The sequence below is a fragment of the Pseudopodoces humilis genome, chromosome 7 (assembly GCF_049639895.1).
Source record: "Pseudopodoces humilis isolate 2021_Gansu_Grassland_sample_001 chromosome 7, ASM4963989v1, whole genome shotgun sequence".
In the NCBI taxonomy this organism is placed as follows: domain Eukaryota; kingdom Metazoa; phylum Chordata; class Aves; order Passeriformes; family Paridae; genus Pseudopodoces; species Pseudopodoces humilis.
The window spans coordinates 25,475,923-25,493,763 of record NC_142206.1 but is presented as its reverse complement, the minus strand read 5'-3'; the positions used below and the strand labels follow the sequence as shown (position 1 = coordinate 25,493,763).

Genomic DNA, 17,841 nt, shown 5'->3' with positions numbered 1-17,841 from the left:
TTTTCCCCTTCTTTTGTTTTTGGTAAATGCTCTTCTTCTCTTAGGCTAAGAGACAGCAGCGAAAACTTAACTTCCTGATAACACAAACTGAATTATATGCCCATTTTATGAGTCGTAAACGAGATATTGGACATGATGGGATACAGGAGGAAATCCTGCGTAAACTGGAGGACAGCTCTACCCAAAGGCAGATTGATATTGGTGGAGGAGTAGTTGTCAACATCACCCAAGAGGATTATGGTAAGAGATTAATCTACATACTCTTTTGAAATTTACTGTACTCCGTGTGTTATCATACAAACTTAACAATTTAAAGCACAATATCCTTCTCTCCCAGAGGGACTACTGCAATTATTGGAATTTGTCTGTGTGTTTGGGTGGTTATTGCTGCAGAGCTCTAACATGGGTATGGTATTTTCAGATAGCAACTATTACAAGGCCCAAGCTCTGAAGAATGCTGAGGATGCTTACCAGATTCATCAAGCCCGGGTATGTATTTTTTGGATCCACGAAGTAGAAGAGCAAGCAAAGTAATTGGCAGAGACCACAGTATCAGGATCTTTCATAGCAGCCAAGTCAAATAGGTTATTCCAGGGGCCGGATTTGAATTTAATCCCATTGACATGTTTTGTGCTAAACAACTAGAAAACCAGAGTATAAAGATTTGGGCTATAGGAACAGGCTAATTTTCTCTTAGTTTCTGGTGAGTATCGTGCTTTAATGTGAATTGTAAAGCCTTTTACACTGCAGGTTCTTGATAAGTTAATGTATCCACTATCTTATGCATACCTTCTTTCTATTCAGACCAGATCATTTGATGAAGATGCAAAAGAGAGTCGGGTAGCTGCTCTACGGGCTGCTAACAAGTCCGGTACTGGGTTTGGAGAGAGCTACAGTTTAGCAAACCCATCTATCCGAGCAGGAGAAGATATTCCACAGCCTACCATTTTCAATGGAAAACTGAAAGGTTATCAACTGAAGGGCATGAATTGGCTGGCCAACCTATATGAGCAGGTACATTAGTACATCTTGCAAATTTTTATCACTTCTGGAATTATTTAAGTCATTAAAGATGGCCAAAGGAATCTGCTGTTTTTAAAAATGGACTATAGTTGATCTTTAATGTATTTGGAAAAAAGAAAAATATTAGGTAGGCCACATACCAGTGTTCTTGATTATTTAGGACATAACAACTTTGAATGGGGCACTGAGTTCAGTACACTTTATGTGGTTTATACAACTGTTTATCATTTAGATCATACATGGAGGAGGCCTTTCCTGCTTGGCATTACATACTGTTTCAGGCTTGGGTCAGCTCATAAACTGTGGGCAGTCTTGTCCTTGTGAGTGTGCCCAAGTCACAATGGGATCATGAAGTGCAGAGAAGCTTAGGGGGAACATTAGACTGAGACATCAATGAAATACAGTTGAGATCAATTATCTCTCCGGAGCAGATGTAAAAGATTATAAAGTTTCAGAGTGTCAGAGTTGTTACAGTGGGGCTGTTCTCACTCAATTCAGTAGCAACTATTCTGACAGTTCTTTGTAGATTAAAAAGTAATAAAGCAAAGGTGTTCATTTTATGGTTCTTTTGCAGGGCATCAATGGAATCCTGGCAGATGAAATGGGTCTGGGTAAAACAGTACAAAGTATTGCTCTCCTTGCACATCTGGCTGAGGTAGGTGGATTATAGCTTGTTCCTGGGTAGTATGCTTGATAGAAGATGCATATTTTTCATGTGTTGGAAATGAATTTTGGATTATAAAGCTTAAATGTCTTAAAAGGTATTTTTTACATTGTTTTCAAGTGGAGCCATTCTAATAGTTATAAATATGTATGTATGTATGTATGTATGTCAATTTTTATTTATGTAGTTTTCATTTCTTCACAGAGTAATATCTTCTCACTTGCACTGAATATAAAAGCCTCAGGAGAGAACAAGTTGTACACTTGATGGTTCAATGACTTTTACAGATCAAAGTGCTCAAATTCTGAGCTTTGTGGCAATTAGCATTAATTTCCACATTCTAGTGGGGCTTTTTAGGAAGCATAGTGATTCTTCTGTGCCAGGGCAGACAAACAAAACAGAATAAGCTACAGAAGCTTACTACTTAATACAGAAATAGATACATTTATTTCAAAAAATAAAGGGCTTGACTGCAATCCAGTCACTTGCATAAATAGGAGGAGATATCAATGGTGTGATGCTAGAAGCAAAATCAGCTGCACTAGTGACCAAGAGACAGTTGTGTACATTTCATTATGTTACTGGTACTGTTGGCTGAAATACTGGAAAGGTGTGCAGAGCTGAAGGTTCTTGAACTCATCTGTATGGAAGGAATAACAAGATAAGTTTGTCTTCCTGTGACACTGCACCTTGAGGTTTTTGGAAGGTTACACAGGGCTTTATTCTTCTGTCCCTCCCTTCTGAGGGCCAGCTTGTAACTGCTAATATATTTATGGATCAACTTAGTTATTCACCACAGAGTACTGTAATTTGTGATGTGGCAGAGCAAAGTTTTTCAATGCCACCTGAAGTTCTTTTCCTTATCAAAGTGACAGTGGCTGTTTTTAACATGAAGGTTGCAACTCTCAGAGGCAAAGGAGTTTGTTCTGGGAACAACTTTGCTGTTACGAAAGAAGTCTCGGTTAAACATGAGATCCGCTCTGTTTGATTTTGTATCACCCTGCAGAGCTGGGAGAGTATGCAACTGTGTTGCATACAGTTCTCTCTCATGTAGCCACTGTCATTTAGTAGATGTAAAGCCATATCAAATCATCTCTATATTACTTCACTTCAATGATGTTTTTTTAATTTATTTATTTTTGCATGTTTTCCAGAGAGAGAACATCTGGGGACCTTTTTTAATAATTTCACCTGCCTCTACTCTGAACAACTGGCACCAGGAGTTTGCCAGATTTGTACCTAAATTTAAGGTAATGAGCATGTCTGAGGAAGTTCATTCTGTTTTCTCGAGAGTAAACCATTGTGTTCTCCTGAGTTCAGTATCGCATCTGGATGCTTACTGACCTTGGAATATGAAACTCTGTAATGAGCCTGTTTCTGGTATTTTTTTTTCCATCATGCAGTTTCTTTCTGGAGTGCTTAGTTATCTAGGGCTTAAAAATATTCTTACTTTAATAACATGACTTTCATTTTGCATCAACTTAAAGATACCATCTCAGTAAGGAATTGTAGTAAGTCAGTAAATGGACATGTAATTTTAATGTGTGGGCCTGGCAGCAGAACCAAGAATAATATACTAAGTTTTATATAATATCTTTAGAGTTAGAGCTGTGTTTTCAGTCATTCATGTGAATTTGAGTCAGGTAAAGATTGTATGTGAACAAATGCTAAACAGGTAAGAGGGAAGCAAAATGTAGTTATTACAGAAATAGAAAAAAAACCAGGGGCATACAGGTAATAAGAAAAAGGAGAGAAGTGAAGCACAAATAGATAGGAACAAAAAGATTGGAAGAAAACAAATGAAGTTTTTCAGGTATATTGTGAATGTGAAAACATAGTAAATAGAAATAGTAAATAGTAAATTAGAAAGCAAGGAACTATCAGTTACTGATAAAACAAGCTGCTTACCTGTCCTCCAGTGGAAAACATTGGGGTGTTGCAAAGGAAGATTTGAAAAGAAATGTGTACTGCTGAAACACTGCTGCAATTTCAGAATTCAGGATAGACTAAAGTGTCAGATACTTGCAGTTACATCTGCAAAGAGGAACAGAACATAGTTTAAGTATTTGACTTGTTAACACAGTAACATTTGATATGAAGAAGTCTTGATTTTTTTTTTTTTGAAAATCAAATTTTCTTTTTACAGAAAACAGTAGAAGACACCTAGTTATGAGTGACCAGTATACCAGTAATATCAGGCTAATTGATTGAATGCCTTGGCTACTTAAAAAAGTGTGGGGGAAAGCACTTTGAATGTATTACTATAAGTGATACTTGATTTTTTTGATCTGGGCAGGGCAAAATTGAAGGACTTAGCTTTTGCCAAATAGTGTGCTTTGGAGATCCCTGATGGGACTGTACGTTGGTTGTAGTGTTGTTTAATTTGAGATATCTGTATGAGAAGTGCTAGAGCGTAGTTCAATACTGGATTATTCAAGTGACTTGTATTTTGGAATAAATTGTCATTACTGAGCCTTTAAAGCAACTAATGAAGAAATACACTTGTGTTAGTGAGGAGGTACTCAAACAAAAAGCCAACACAACCTAAAAGGAATCCAGTCATGTCTTTTCACAGTCCAAAATAATAGGGGCTCTTGATTAGAAAACTTGAGAGCTGTTGGCCATTCTGTCTGCTTTCTCTCACTTCCTTTGATCAGTTCATTGTATGGAATGGGCAAGCAACTGTTTATGCTTTCTCCTTCTCAGGAACGAAATACAGCAAATGTTTGAAAAATGCAGTCAGGATGCTTGTGACAAGATAGTTTTCTCCTTTTTGACTTAAACCCCAAACTCTTTGTATCATTGTATAGCTGTTCCTTGACATGCTGATCTTACCGCGTGCTGATGTTTACCTCATCCATGGAATGAAACGTATTTTCAAAAGATGTTTTCTAAACGTACTGTCACATGTTTACAACTTCAGTCAGTCTTTTTCAATCAGTTTTGTTTGTGCCTCTAATCATACAGAAGTGTGCGGTCTGTTCTGCTTGTAGTAAATCACAATGAATTTATATCCATGGCAGAATATGTACAATAAAAGACAAACCACTTTTTGATCGGTCTGGTTGTCTTACAAGCAATTTATTGCAGAAGAATAGGAAGAGTATTCTATTAAAGTCTTTTGGAACCTGTCAATTGAAGTTGTAAGACTTTTCACCACCTCTTCCTCCTTCCCAGACCTCCCAGTCTTAGCTGACTGTAAGTCTTTCCAGCAGGCAGGAGATGGCAGTATAGTGTTATTAACCAGTGGCAGGAGTCAGTGCTCTGCAAAGGTCTGAGTAATAGGACCTGTGCAATTTTGAACTGTATATAGTTTAACAGATTTCTCTGGCAGTAGTGCTTGCTTTTAAAGTTCTTGTATTCAGTATATCCAGGCCAGACATTTTAACTTGATCTCAGATTTTTGGGGTCAGTTGTGAAATAGAAAACCGTGGTCCAACACGACCATGGGGATTGTTAGACAAGCAACAGGCCCTCTAGTCCTGTAGGTTTAACCATAGCAGTTGAGTGCAAACCTCTTTCTGCCATAAGCAAAGTATAATTTTTAATTTTTAGAAGAACCTGACTAGAAGGTTTGTGCTAAATGCTAATGGGCATTTTTAGATTCTTAGCATAGCTTGATCAGGCCAAGTTGCTTGATACCTTTTCCTAGAATGCTCTTTTTCCAAGTATTTTTAAATGTTTTCTGATTTTTCTTGGTGGTAAAAAAGATAATTTCCCTTTTTGTTGTTTTGGAGAACGAGGTACGTCATTTTGTAGACTACAGACTATAAAATTATAGCACTGGTATAATTATTTGAAAATAATGTCTTTCTATGTTTTTTACTGTTTCAGGTACTACCTTACTGGGGTAATCCCCATGATAGAAAGGTGATCCGAAAATTCTGGAGTCAGGTAATGCCAGCATGACAGTGTGCTTTGACTGTCTTTCTTTTTGCAGAGTAAACCAGAAATAGTTTCTGCGTATCACCAGATTAAACTAATGTGTGGATTCAGAGATTCTTCATTCCTGTAGCAGCATTTTCATTAAGATAATGAGGTGGAAGACTTCTCTTGTGCTGAAGAGCAATACCGTACAGGGCAATTCAGTGCAGTGTGGAGTTCAGATGAAGAACTAGAGCTTTGTGAATAAAGCAGGAAGTTTTGGTGTCAAGGACTGTATATGCTGTTTGAGTAACCTAACTCAGGATGCTCCAATCCAGAATCCTTGCAGTTCTGTCAAGATTTTTCTTTATTTAACAATAGCATTTTGTAGGGTTCATTACCCAGATCTTGTCTTGCATGTTAAGAAGGGTCTGAAATTGGTCAAGGGCTGAAGTCCAGGTCCACTAATTGAGTAAGTGTGATAAAATTAATTTTAAAAATCAGCTGGAGGAAATGCAGTGGTAATGAGAAGATTGTAAAACAGAAGTCTGGAATTACAATGTACTCTTGACAATGTATTTACATTATGTGGACATTTGTTTCTCCTTTTGCGGTTATAGAAGACATTGTATACTCAGGATGCTCCTTTCCACGTGGTAATTACCAGTTACCAGCTGGTAGTGCAGGATGTGAAGTATTTCCAGCGAGTGAAGTGGCAGTATATGGTGCTGGATGAAGCACAAGCACTCAAGAGTAGCTCCAGGTAATAAACTAACTGGAAACAAAATATTTTCTGTGGATCAGCCTCTTGGAGAAATATCAAGAAAGCATCAAGAGATCATAAATTGATAGAAGTTAAAATTGACACACATAAGACCCCTTAAGTATCTAACCTAGTTAAATGTCTGTATAACTCTCTGACGTTGGATTGATCCATTAGGTTTTTTGCATTTAGACTTTCCAAATATGTAAAACATAATTAAAAGGCAGCTCTGGAGCAGAAACTTGTTATGGAGCACAGGACAGTTAAAAGAAACAGTAAGAAATGCTGTTTACTTTTCCTCCTGACTCCTCACAGAATTCTGCCTGGTGAATGGTTTGCAGTCTTTAACTTATATTGCTTATATTGGCTCCATTAAATTAATTATTTTGATTCCTTATTCAGTGGCACTTCCAGACATGAATGAAGGTCAGAACCCCATGAGTATTGTTGACTGCAGCAAAGCCCAATCTGTGTCATGAGACTATGCCAGAAATTTTTCTGGTTTTATGTAATGGATTTGTCTGTCTTTACTTCTGTAATTGCTTTCCCATAACCTTTGTTCAAGTTGCCACTGTACACAGTAAATGGAGGACTGCTTTATATGCAGGCTCATTCTGACCAAAGTTTGTCTCCAGAGCATTCTTGGGAAACCACCCCTCTTAAGGGGATTTTAATGTACAGCTCAGCACTCCTGCCACAACAGCCTATACACTCCTCTTGTAAAGTGTGAAGAGTACGTGACATTCTGATTCAAAGTACCTGTTTCTTTTGGAAAGTTAATTATTCTGATAATGAGATTTTATTAGTAAGCATTTGTTTTAAAAATGAGTAAAAAAGATACTTAGAAAATAAAATAAATTATGCTCTTTTTTATTTATTTTTTTTTAATTGGAAAAAGCCTACTTTTTCCTATAGTTGTTGTTTGAAAGACTGGGGAACAGCTGTAATAGTTTTGTGCAGTGACTTCTAAAGATCATTTGGGAAACTCACTGGAAGCAATTGGCCTTAAAATACTTCATGTTTCATACCATTCTACAGTTTTCTCTAGAAATTATTTTTCTTGTTTTTATTCACCAGTGTTCGTTGGAAGATCCTACTGCAGTTCCAGTGTCGAAACAGATTGTTGTTGACTGGGACCCCAATCCAGAACACAATGGCTGAGGTATAACAAGAATGCATATTAAATGTTCATGAACAGTTGAGAAACCTGTTGTATTTGTGTGATTGTGAGATCATGCTTGTAGGAAACCACTGGCAAATAAACATGGATCAGCTCTGGGAGGGAAAAATATGGAAACTTGCCACACATTCAAATAAAAGTAAAACTAAAGATATTTGAAGTAATACTTAGATTACAGGATGAAACTTAAATCTAGTGACTTTTCCTTTTGTTGGCTGCAGTAATTATGCTGTTTCTCACTGCTTTCTCATGGGGGTTTGTTGGTATCTGTGGCATTTTGGGGGATGCAGGAAGAAAATGCAGGTGGGGTTTTGTTTAATTTTACCATGTCTCATGATCTAGTAAAGTGATTTTGCTTATAAAGGGCTCAAGATTTTGGGATTCCCAATTACCTTGTCCACAGTAGGATGACTTTTGCTAATCCAGTGTTTTCTCCTCTCCTGTTAGCTGTGGGCCCTGCTGCATTTTATCATGCCAACACTGTTTGATTCCCATGAAGAGTTTAATGAGTGGTTTTCTAAGGACATAGAGAGCCATGCAGAGAACAAATCTGCTATTGATGAAAGTGAGTACAGTGTGTAACTGCTATAATTTTTTATTAAAAATCTGTTGCCTTTTTGGTCTAATAATGGCTAAACTTCCTATGAGATGTGGCGTCTGAAGCAGAGGATTGGAACATTATTGGATTGTTGTCGATAGTTTAAGTTTCTGTTTCTGACTGTAATATAGCATGTGTAAAGAATAGAAAAACAGTGTAGCACATCACTCATTTTAAAAAAGAAAAATCAACAGAGAAATATCAACTCAATGCTGTAAGAATTAACATGGGGGAAATGGCTGAACAGTAAGGGACTTAATTTGTCATAAAATACCACATAATTTTCTTCCTTGATGAAGTAATTGTTCTTTCTTTCCCCTTCCCTTCATTTCAGACCAGCTATCCCGTTTGCACATGATCCTGAAGCCTTTCATGCTGAGAAGAATCAAGAAGGATGTGGAAAATGAATTGTCAGATAAGGTGAGAAAAAGTATTTCTCTGGAATGGGTATTACAGCTGTATCGTCATAGCTCTGTTCTCTGATCTGGTTTTTGCAAACTCGTTTGTCAGTCTGCATACTTGAAATTTGACTGTAGACTTGGACCTTCACTTTCTTGCACCACATCCCAACAATGTCATTAGATGTGAATGTAACTGAGGACCCTCTAATTAACAAACTTTTTTTCTCAGGAAGCATTTTGTTACCAGTTAAAAATGAAATATCTCTAGTCCTGGTTAAGTTGACAGAAGTATCTCTAGTGGCAGTGAAGGAGATTGATACAGCAATGACTTGGTGATAAACATTTCCAATTGCCTTTGTGAAGGATTTGGCATGGGTTTAGGATTTTTTTTTTTTTTGCTTGCCTGTACAGAGGAGAAATACATAGTGGCAACATCATGCTCTTTTCTCTTGCCAGTCTCTTAATTTCATGTGGATGTTAGCAATACTAGATAATCTTGTGATCAGCAGTTCCCAGGTTTTGGCACCATTGGCTGATTGACATCTAGATTGTTCTGATGTGCTTATTGATTTCAGTGGACTTCCCACAGACACTGTTGTGGGTTCCTGACACTCCTTATCATGGCTCTAAGTGGGGAACTGTAGGATGGTAGAATTGAAGTCAGATTTTAAACTCATCAGTTACAGGTGTGATCTCAGCTTCTTAAGAATCTGTCTGTTTACTTAGTTGTGTTCATGTGCTTTTAAAGGTCTGTTTCTTACATCATTACACAAGCCTTCCTAAACACACCTATCAGTTAAGTCCTTTCCAGGTTGGATCCTGAAATGGGGATCTGAATGCAACTGCCTATAAATGTATTTTTTGAGAAGGTTATATTTTCCTCAAGGTGTATTTCAGCTTTATGTACACTGATGTCATAAACCTTCATTTTGGAGACAGAAATGGCTAAATCTTCATTATCATTTTGCAGATTGAAATTCTCATGTACTGCCAGCAGACAAGTCGACAGAAGCTCTTGTACCAAGCTCTGAAAAATAAAATCTCTATTGATGACCTCCTGCAATCATCAATGGGCACTACTCAGCAAGCACAGACCACCACTAGTAGTCTCATGAATCTAGTCATGCAATTTAGGAAGGTAAGGCTATTTTAAATAATAATTTTTGAGAAGTATGATCATTCATTAGCACAGAACTAAAATACAGCGTCTATAAAACACCACAGTAAAAAAAATCTGGCATTGGCAAGCAAGTTTGCATGCAGTTCAGTTGTGGTTTGGATGCAGTGTAGCATGATGTAGGGTGAAAAAGAGCTTTAGCCATGTGATGCATGCATCTGCTCACTGATTTGGTTACAAAAGTTGGTTTGGTTGAAGGAAGCCATTCACTTGGGAAGAAGAGGAAATAGCTGTTACGTGAATAGCATAAGGTATGATGCCATATTTAAATGTGAGAAGGTACACTAAAATAACCATGCAGTATTAGCAGTACTAAAGTTTTAGTGATCATTGGTCATGGTCGATTTGGAATGTAGATGCTGTATCAGACTAAGTTAATTCCTCCCAGCTTTTGACATGCTCTCTGTCTTACAGGTGTGCAATCACCCAGAGCTGTTTGAGCGACAAGAAACTTGGTCTCCATTTCACATCTCCCTAAAGCCATACCAGATTTCCAAGTTCATCTACCGTCATGGACAGATCAGGGTCTTCAACCACTCACGGGACAGGCAAGCCTATTCCACTTCCTATCCAGTCTGGCATATTTAGTACTGTTACTTACACTTACTTTATTTTTGTAAGTACTAATTAGCTCCCTTACCTGGTGTACTGTTGGCTGAGCAGTCCATTTCCTTTTAGTCATTCAGCTGTTAAACATCTGATATAGATGCTCTTTTTTGGTGGAATCCTAATCACAGAATATCCCTTTGACTGAGTAAGAAAGCCAGGAAAAGCAATTCAGAGTTGTTGATGATGATGTGTAGTAGAATTAAGCATTAAAAGATCCTTAAAAGAGAAAAAAAACCAACAAACCTTCCCTTCAGCAAGTTTTCACATGCAAGGAAGCTGTCAGTATCTGTCTCTTGCAACATGGTATAAAGTAAGCATTTGCTAGTGCTTTGGCAGCTTTTAATGCTCACCTAGGGTGAGGAGAATCTGCCCAAGTGCTGTTTGCTGTTTTCTCCAACCATGGCAAGTCTTGATTAATTGTGTCTGCATTCATTTATGAGAAGTGCTAAGGGAAGAGACGAGAGAGACATGTATGAAGACAAGGTCAGCTTTTCTAGAACATATGATGCAGTTCCGCAAAAATGACGTGTTCTCGATGTCAAATTAGCAGCAATGCTTGTAGACAGATGACGCTCTCCTTCTGCTGCCGTGCAATTCCAGATATTCAGAGTGCTAAAATACCATGAAGAAGTGAATGGCTACTCTGTTTCTTCTGCTGATTGTGTTATTGAACATGTTAGGTGTTAACACCTTCTTAGTGATGTTTGGTTTTGTTCCTTTCATTTTCAGGTGGTTACGGGTTTTACTTTCGCCATTTGCACCAGACCACATCCAGCAGTCTCTCTTCCACAGGAAGGGTAGGTTTACAGTCTTGGGAAGAAAGACTGGGTTGGATTTTAATATGTCTTCTTCAGGGGGAAGGACTGAGAGGTCAGGTTAATTAGTTCTCTGAGATAATCTGGTCAGAATTACTAGAATTTTGTTTGTGTTTGTACATACATTTCATTTGCTCATAGGAAAGGATGGAAAGCAGCTGGAAGAATCTGTGGATAACTTGTCATTTAGTTACTGCTTAATCCTAGTGCAGTATCTTAATTCGGTCTGTCTTGTTTTAACTTGCTTCAAGAGATTAGTGCTGCCTTTTTAGTCTAATGTGAATTTTTCACAGATTCAATTCTAACAAATCTTGGATTCATTTCAGTACATTCTGTGTTGTATCTTAAAATGCCAACTTTCTTTCAACTAGAAACTAGATGAAATGCAATTGACCCAGAATCTTTGACCCACGTCAATGAGCAAAAATCCCAGAAAAGCTGCTGATATTGACAGATACAATTTATTATAGATGATTGAATATTTTTCCTACAAGAGCTAATTAGATCACTTAGCTACTGGGATGGGAAAATCTTCAGAAGTCTAAAGCACGAGAGATACTGGCTGCATTACTATGCTGAAATCTGTTAGCGTGGACCTTTCCAGCTGGTGTTGGGGCTATGCAATGCACATGGATGGGCCTGCAAGGCTTCCCTACCAATTCCTGCATCTCCTTCTAACCCATTTGATTTTCTGGATGAGAGGGAGCATGTGAGACAGGCATCCTGAGGTATGCATGTTCTGGTCAGCTGTCTGGAAGATATTTGTTCAAATTTGCAAACATGCACACTGCCTATTGATTCATAATAAGTGAAACTAATGTCCTTACTGGCTGCACTGGGACACAGAATGTATTACTCTCTGTTGGTAAGTGCCCTTCTCTTGCCCACACTGGAAAATGAACTGGAATGTGGAGTCAGGCAGCAGAGATTCAAATTGAATTTTCAGTATTTCTAAAAGGTCGAGGTTAAATTAGGATCTCCTGTCTACTCATCTAGATTTGTCATGTGTCATAGAATTAGTATCCTGAATCATAGTATCCTGAATTGATGAAGTAAATTTATTTTTCAGCTATGAGTATCTGTGAACAGGTTGGTCTAACTTCAGTATTTCTATGACCTAGGCATCAATGAAGAAAGCTGTTTTTCTTTCCTCCGGTTTATTGCTGTCTCTCCAGCAGAAATGGCAAACCTTATGAATCAGGGACATTTAGCCAGGTGAGGACAACCTTGTTTTTTTGTTTGTTTGTTTGTTTTCCTCTTTTAGTAATTACAGGAAAAGTACAGATGATGTCAGTCATTCCTCTCAAAACCTGCATTTTCTATGCCTCCTAATATTATAATTTCTCTATCATTATCTAATACTAGAACAACTTTTAGAGTGTTCCTCCAGGTATAGGGCACTATTATGCAACACAGTTTTTATGCCCCTGTCACAAGAAACCCTGTGTTACAAAGAATTGACTTTGTAAATGCACAAGATGGTCAAAGGGCAAAAGAAGAGTTTGCTTAGGGTCACGCTGCAGGTTGCTGGTGCACAAAATCCAGACTTTGGAAGGCCAGTTCAGTGCAATTCTTACCAGTTGCACTTGAGCATATGTTTTAAACACACGTGGAATAAACTTGTGCTGTGGTAATTGCTCCTGAGCCATACTGCCTACTTTCCACATGTCTTGTTTCTAATATGGAATGGAATTCTGAAGCATAGGCTTAGATTTATAGTGTCAGCTGTATAATCTTGAAAGGAAAGGTAATCTTTTTAAGTTACAGTGTACTCTCTAAAGGACTCCGAGTCAAGTTAATAGTGACTATAAGAAATTTTAGACTAAAAGTAATTCTTTATTAATAAATAGAGATGTTCTGCTTTAGGATTTTGTAAGTGGATTATTGTTTTTTTGTTCTGGTTATTTTGAATTACTGTTTGAATGACTGCACTTCAGTAACGTAATTCAGATTTCTCTTGATGTGTCTCAATGGTATTCATGATAAAGTCTGCATTCATTATACAGGTTGTTATAATTCGTATGTAGAGTAATTTACAAATAAGTGCAATTTTATATAGTAATGGCTAACTGGGGCTTAATCATTTTAGATTAAGTGCTTCAAAGTATATCCTGACATAATCACTTAGATTGAGTTAAGCCACCTTAGAAAAGATTGAAATAAGAATAATTTGAAGGTGTCTAGCAGAAATTATTTTCTTTAAGCCAGGATGCTGTAAGCCTGATAGTCTAAAAAAATTCCCCAGTTCTGTCAAATACAGTTGTGTTGTAAATATATTCAAGCCTTTCTTTCACAAAGCAGTAAATAAATGCATCTCCTGTGTTTTGTTTCAGATGGTTAGCTCTTTTCCTGTCTCTGAAAGCATCCTACAGGCTCCATCACATGCGCTCCTGGATGGAGACTGAGGAGGACAAAGAGCAGGGGTCATGTTTTCTGACAAACAGGGATTTCTTGCTTGATGTAAATTTCCCGCTGTCTTTCCCTAACTTGCACAGCTGCACTTTGCTGCAGGTAAGCAAAAATTCTGTGATCTGGAGACAGTAGCAATTCCTCATGAGTGAGAAATGGTGAAAGCCACCTTATGAAACAGGGAAAATATACTTGGAAATGGGATGATGATACTGTCTTTTTTAGATACACTACTGGCTTTTTTAGATACAGTTAAGAGACTTTAGAGTGCTGAACAGAAAAATAGTTTAACCCCTGTCTCCTTCCCATGTGGCATTACATTTCAAAACTTGCTATAATGAATAAATCAGCTGATTTAGAAGACTTCAGATATTACTGGAGCACCAAAAGCAGCTACAGGAGCAACAGAACTAGACTCACGATTTGTCAGGGATAGACTCTATATGGAAGCTTAAGAGTTTCATGTTTTTTATCTGTAAAATACTCATTTTCTGGCTGAGACTATTATTTTCTTCTAAAATTCAATACATTCTTGCAGCAGGTGGGGAAAACAGAGACCAGCCTGACAGTGTTTTATAGTTGGTGGACAAGAATTTTCAGTGGTGTGTTTCTACTCTGAAATTTGTTTCTGCTGCTGTCTGGTAGATCCAGATGTATTCAAAGTACTGTGTAATGCAAGATCATTTTTGTTAATCTTTGACCTAGGATATGTGTGAAGATTTTGCCTTTTTATGACTAAATTGCTGTTGATTTCCTGAGTTAGATTAAGGCTCCATTGATTCGGTTCACTGGGAAATAAGTTCACAGAAGTGCTAGCATGGAGTCAGGAAAGCATCTAGGACAGTTAGCAGATATGCAGTAAAAAAAATCTTTTCTGAAACAGTGAGACTGTGCCAAGTTTCTCTAGGGAATATTGCTTCTGCTCCTGAGTCTGGAAGGGGAAAGGAGATAGCCAGAATTCAATTGAATATTGTGTAGAGGAGGTTGAAATTGAAGACGCGTAAGCAGTAGGAAACCAACCTTGGACTTGATGTCATGTTTTGCAGCGTTAACAGCAAAGCCAAGAAAATGAGTCCTCCTAGTTATCAAACAAAGAGTCAGCCAAGTGAATGTGTGCCTGTTAACTCTGTCTGTGCTGGTATTTCAATAGCCTGTGTTTCTGTGTCTAGCTTGCTAAAATATCTGTGCTATACAAATTTGATTTCAGTTAGGTTTTTTTGAGATGACAGTCAGGTGTTTCTGTAGTGACTGCAGTGCTTATCTCTGAGACTGTACTGTAGCTCTGTCCTCTTGTTGGTATGGTTAAGGAGAAGTTGTGTGGTGTTGTAATTGTGGCAGTAAAGAAGATGATATCAGAAGCTGTGTGCACTTAGAGAAGGTAGCATTCATTTTTACATATGTACAAAGACAATCTAAGTCCTTTTATAGCCCTTGGTTTAGTATGTATGAATATCAAAATGAAAATCATTAAGTTTTCTGAAGGACAGAAGATGAATTAAGAGTATAGCTTTTAAATATAACATGTGGAATATGCATGTGTAGGTTTTAATATTAACAATTAAATGTAAAGCATTTGGATAGGCTATAGACCCACCTGTACCACAGTCCAGCAAGGTTTAAACATGAATTTGGTTTCTCCAAATAATTTCTATTCTTTGAGGATGTCAGTGCTTGTGTCCTAGGGGCTCCCAGGGCTGTTGACTGTGTGTAACTAGTGATTGTTGCAAGTAATACGTTCAATACAAAAACCAGCCAACTGAGGAGCAGAGTTCATCAGTGTGTGCAATACAGTGCATTTGTGATAACCAGAGTAAATCTAAAGGAAGAATAGCCCTGCAGTTATGACACATATTTTAAAGCTGTTTTCTAACCTGCCTGTTAGACAAATTATCACCTGAAGTAACTTAAAGTAAGCTGTATTTACAGAATTTTGTTTGCAGATCTTACATTTAGAACACCTTAAAAAAAAAAAAAAAGGATTGTTGGGGAGTGCAAACTTTTTCCTTAGCCCAAACTGAAGAAGCTTTTAAAGTAACATTCCCCAAGGCTTCCTCTTGGGCTTCATAAGATAGTAACATAGGGAGTGAGGAGAGCGAGAAAAAGGAGAAAGGAATATTGGGAGTGAGGAAGGTGAGAAAAGAGGAAAAAGGAAATGGTAAAAATCTGGAAAGGCTTTTCTTAACTGCTCAGATCAGCATTTCTGATGTAGGAGACCAAGTATGAAAATAAGTCAGTAGAAAAAGAAACACATTTATTTTTAATGGATATTTCTGAAATTGAAGTGACATCTGTCTAAAGATAGTATGTGTTTCATCACGTAAATACAGAAATTGCTTGCAGAGTGTGAGGTCTCTTCATTGCCCCTGCTCAACGCCTCCACATGTATTAGTTTGTATGCATTGAATTAATATAAAATCTGCTGTTTACATGAACCCTTTTCTCCTTTCCTTTCCTAATTTTATTTCTGTTAAAAAAATTATGAGTGTTAATGAGCTTAAAATGCTGGTAGCAATCACCCCTATTTATGTGCAACTCCATTTGCAGTATAGGAGAGCTTCTTTCAAGACTTACTTTGGATTGCATAGTTGTAGTAGATGTGTACATTCATGGGTTTTAACAATCTTCCTCTTTGGTTTTTGGTTTTGTTGTACTAAAGTATGTGAGCCATTTCAGGCTGTGTTCAGTTCTGTAACTTTACCCAGTCTTTTCCATGTGTGTGGTTGATGGGAAGCTGATGGGTTGATGGATTTCCACTGTCCCTGTTACATCTGGTGACTGCTCCATTCATGAATACTTAACAGCTGCATATGTCAGAATTCAGAGGGATGTTTCTTAATGTGACCTGCTCATAGTTTGTACACAGGAATCTAGCACTCAAAGGCAGATTAATGCCTGGGTACAAATATTTTTCTCTTATTTTGAATTCCTTCTTGAAACTTTATTTATGTTTCCTCCTAGGTACTTCAATTGCCCTAAAGTCATCTTAAATGGATCCTTGATATTGTTTTCCAAAAGAGAATTAAGTAACAAACTTGCATAGGTTTGGAATTAGTTAACTTCCTCTCTATCCATTTCTTGTATTCTGACTTTCCAGGAAATAATTACCAAACTCCTGTATTGACCAGGGCCACGATCAGTATGTCAGTGCTTGCTGTCGTAAGACTTACTGGAAAGCTCTTGTGACTGCCTGCCATGATGATTCTTCTTCATAAAATCAGCTGTACTCCCAGGGGTGGGGAAGAGAGAGGCTTTAACCTAAAGCAGTTGTTCACTCTTCCCCCTTTAACTCTTGTTGTCCTTTCTTTACTCTCAGCTGCAGAACCCTGCGTCTGCTGATGCAGGCATACCTCAGCACATCCTTCTATGAGCTAGCTGCAGAATACCTTGTATTTTCATGGCTGTTGAATTTTTTGTTTGATCAGATATGTAGCCAAAGAGGCTTCTGGAGAGGAGAGAGAACTAGCCCAGGAAGTGGTACAAATATATAATGAAAAAGGACTCGCACTTTTCAGCAGCAATGTTGGTGCTCTGTTGCCACTGTTTCTGGTTCTCAGATGAGTAAGGCAGCACTCATATCCATTGTCCACAGGCATGTATTCCCAGCCCTGTGATTCCCACACTGCTGTTTTACCAGGTGGTGAAGCATGTCACAAAACTTACTTGGAGCAGCAGGGCAAGGGTTTGTTTTCATCTTGATCAGCGTCTTAATGAATACAGACAGCTAGGCCAGCAAGAAGAGGCTCTGTGGGGACTGGAGTAAACATGTGAAGCAGTTGTTGCTTAAGCCAGCATTACTGATTAAGAATTGTCAGCTGAGTAAGAGCCTGTTTTTGGGATCACTTCACATTATCCAGTGTGGGCCAAGCTTTTGCCTGTGCTTTTTAGCTCTGCTGAGTGTCAGTGAAAGACTATTGTCAGCTTTTGGCTCTCACCTTTTATGTATAGAGGAGGAAATGTTCAGTCAGAGTATGAACTTTATTTTTGCCAGCTCCTGCCCATGAGTCTTGCTGGCAGCCCAAAGACATGCCTGGGGGTAGGGTTGAGTGCAGGTAGTGCTAGTATGTGTGTACAGTCAGACTGTTTTCCCCTCTTGTCAGCAGGTTCCAAATGATATGTGCTTACCATCTGTGGAAATAAAAAGGCCCAGAATGCATGATCCATAATAGACTCCTCTGTGGGTGTTTTCCAGCATTTTTTGACATACACAGAATGCATGTATCCAGTGTATGACATGCTATACAGGGTGTCTGCTTCTCACATGCTCTTTGGATGTTTACAGCTTCAGATACTGGGATTTCAGAAAATTGTGAGGCTCTGTAAATTAAAAGTAGCATCCTA

General features: G+C 38.0%; 1 protein-coding gene across 3 annotated transcripts in view; it reads left to right on the top strand.

Moving 5' to 3' along the window:
* The window catches only part of INO80 (INO80 complex ATPase subunit), a 64,897-nt gene that overhangs the window by 18,934 nt on the left and 28,122 nt on the right, over positions 1-17,841 (top strand). For all 3 annotated transcript variants that reach the window (XM_005522479.3, XM_088057674.1, XM_014252108.2), the window contains 15 exons: positions 45-240; positions 422-489; positions 805-1,014; positions 1,598-1,678; positions 2,842-2,937; positions 5,522-5,581; positions 6,172-6,314; positions 7,392-7,476; positions 7,942-8,059; positions 8,427-8,512; positions 9,464-9,631; positions 10,085-10,218; positions 11,009-11,076; positions 12,216-12,309; positions 13,428-13,605. In XM_005522479.3, coding sequence (XP_005522536.2) covers positions 45-240; positions 422-489; positions 805-1,014; positions 1,598-1,678; positions 2,842-2,937; positions 5,522-5,581; positions 6,172-6,314; positions 7,392-7,476; positions 7,942-8,059; positions 8,427-8,512; positions 9,464-9,631; positions 10,085-10,218; positions 11,009-11,076; positions 12,216-12,309; positions 13,428-13,605 — 1,785 coding nt within the window. The remainder of the gene's footprint in view (positions 1-44; positions 241-421; positions 490-804; positions 1,015-1,597; positions 1,679-2,841; positions 2,938-5,521; positions 5,582-6,171; positions 6,315-7,391; positions 7,477-7,941; positions 8,060-8,426; positions 8,513-9,463; positions 9,632-10,084; positions 10,219-11,008; positions 11,077-12,215; positions 12,310-13,427; positions 13,606-17,841) is intronic.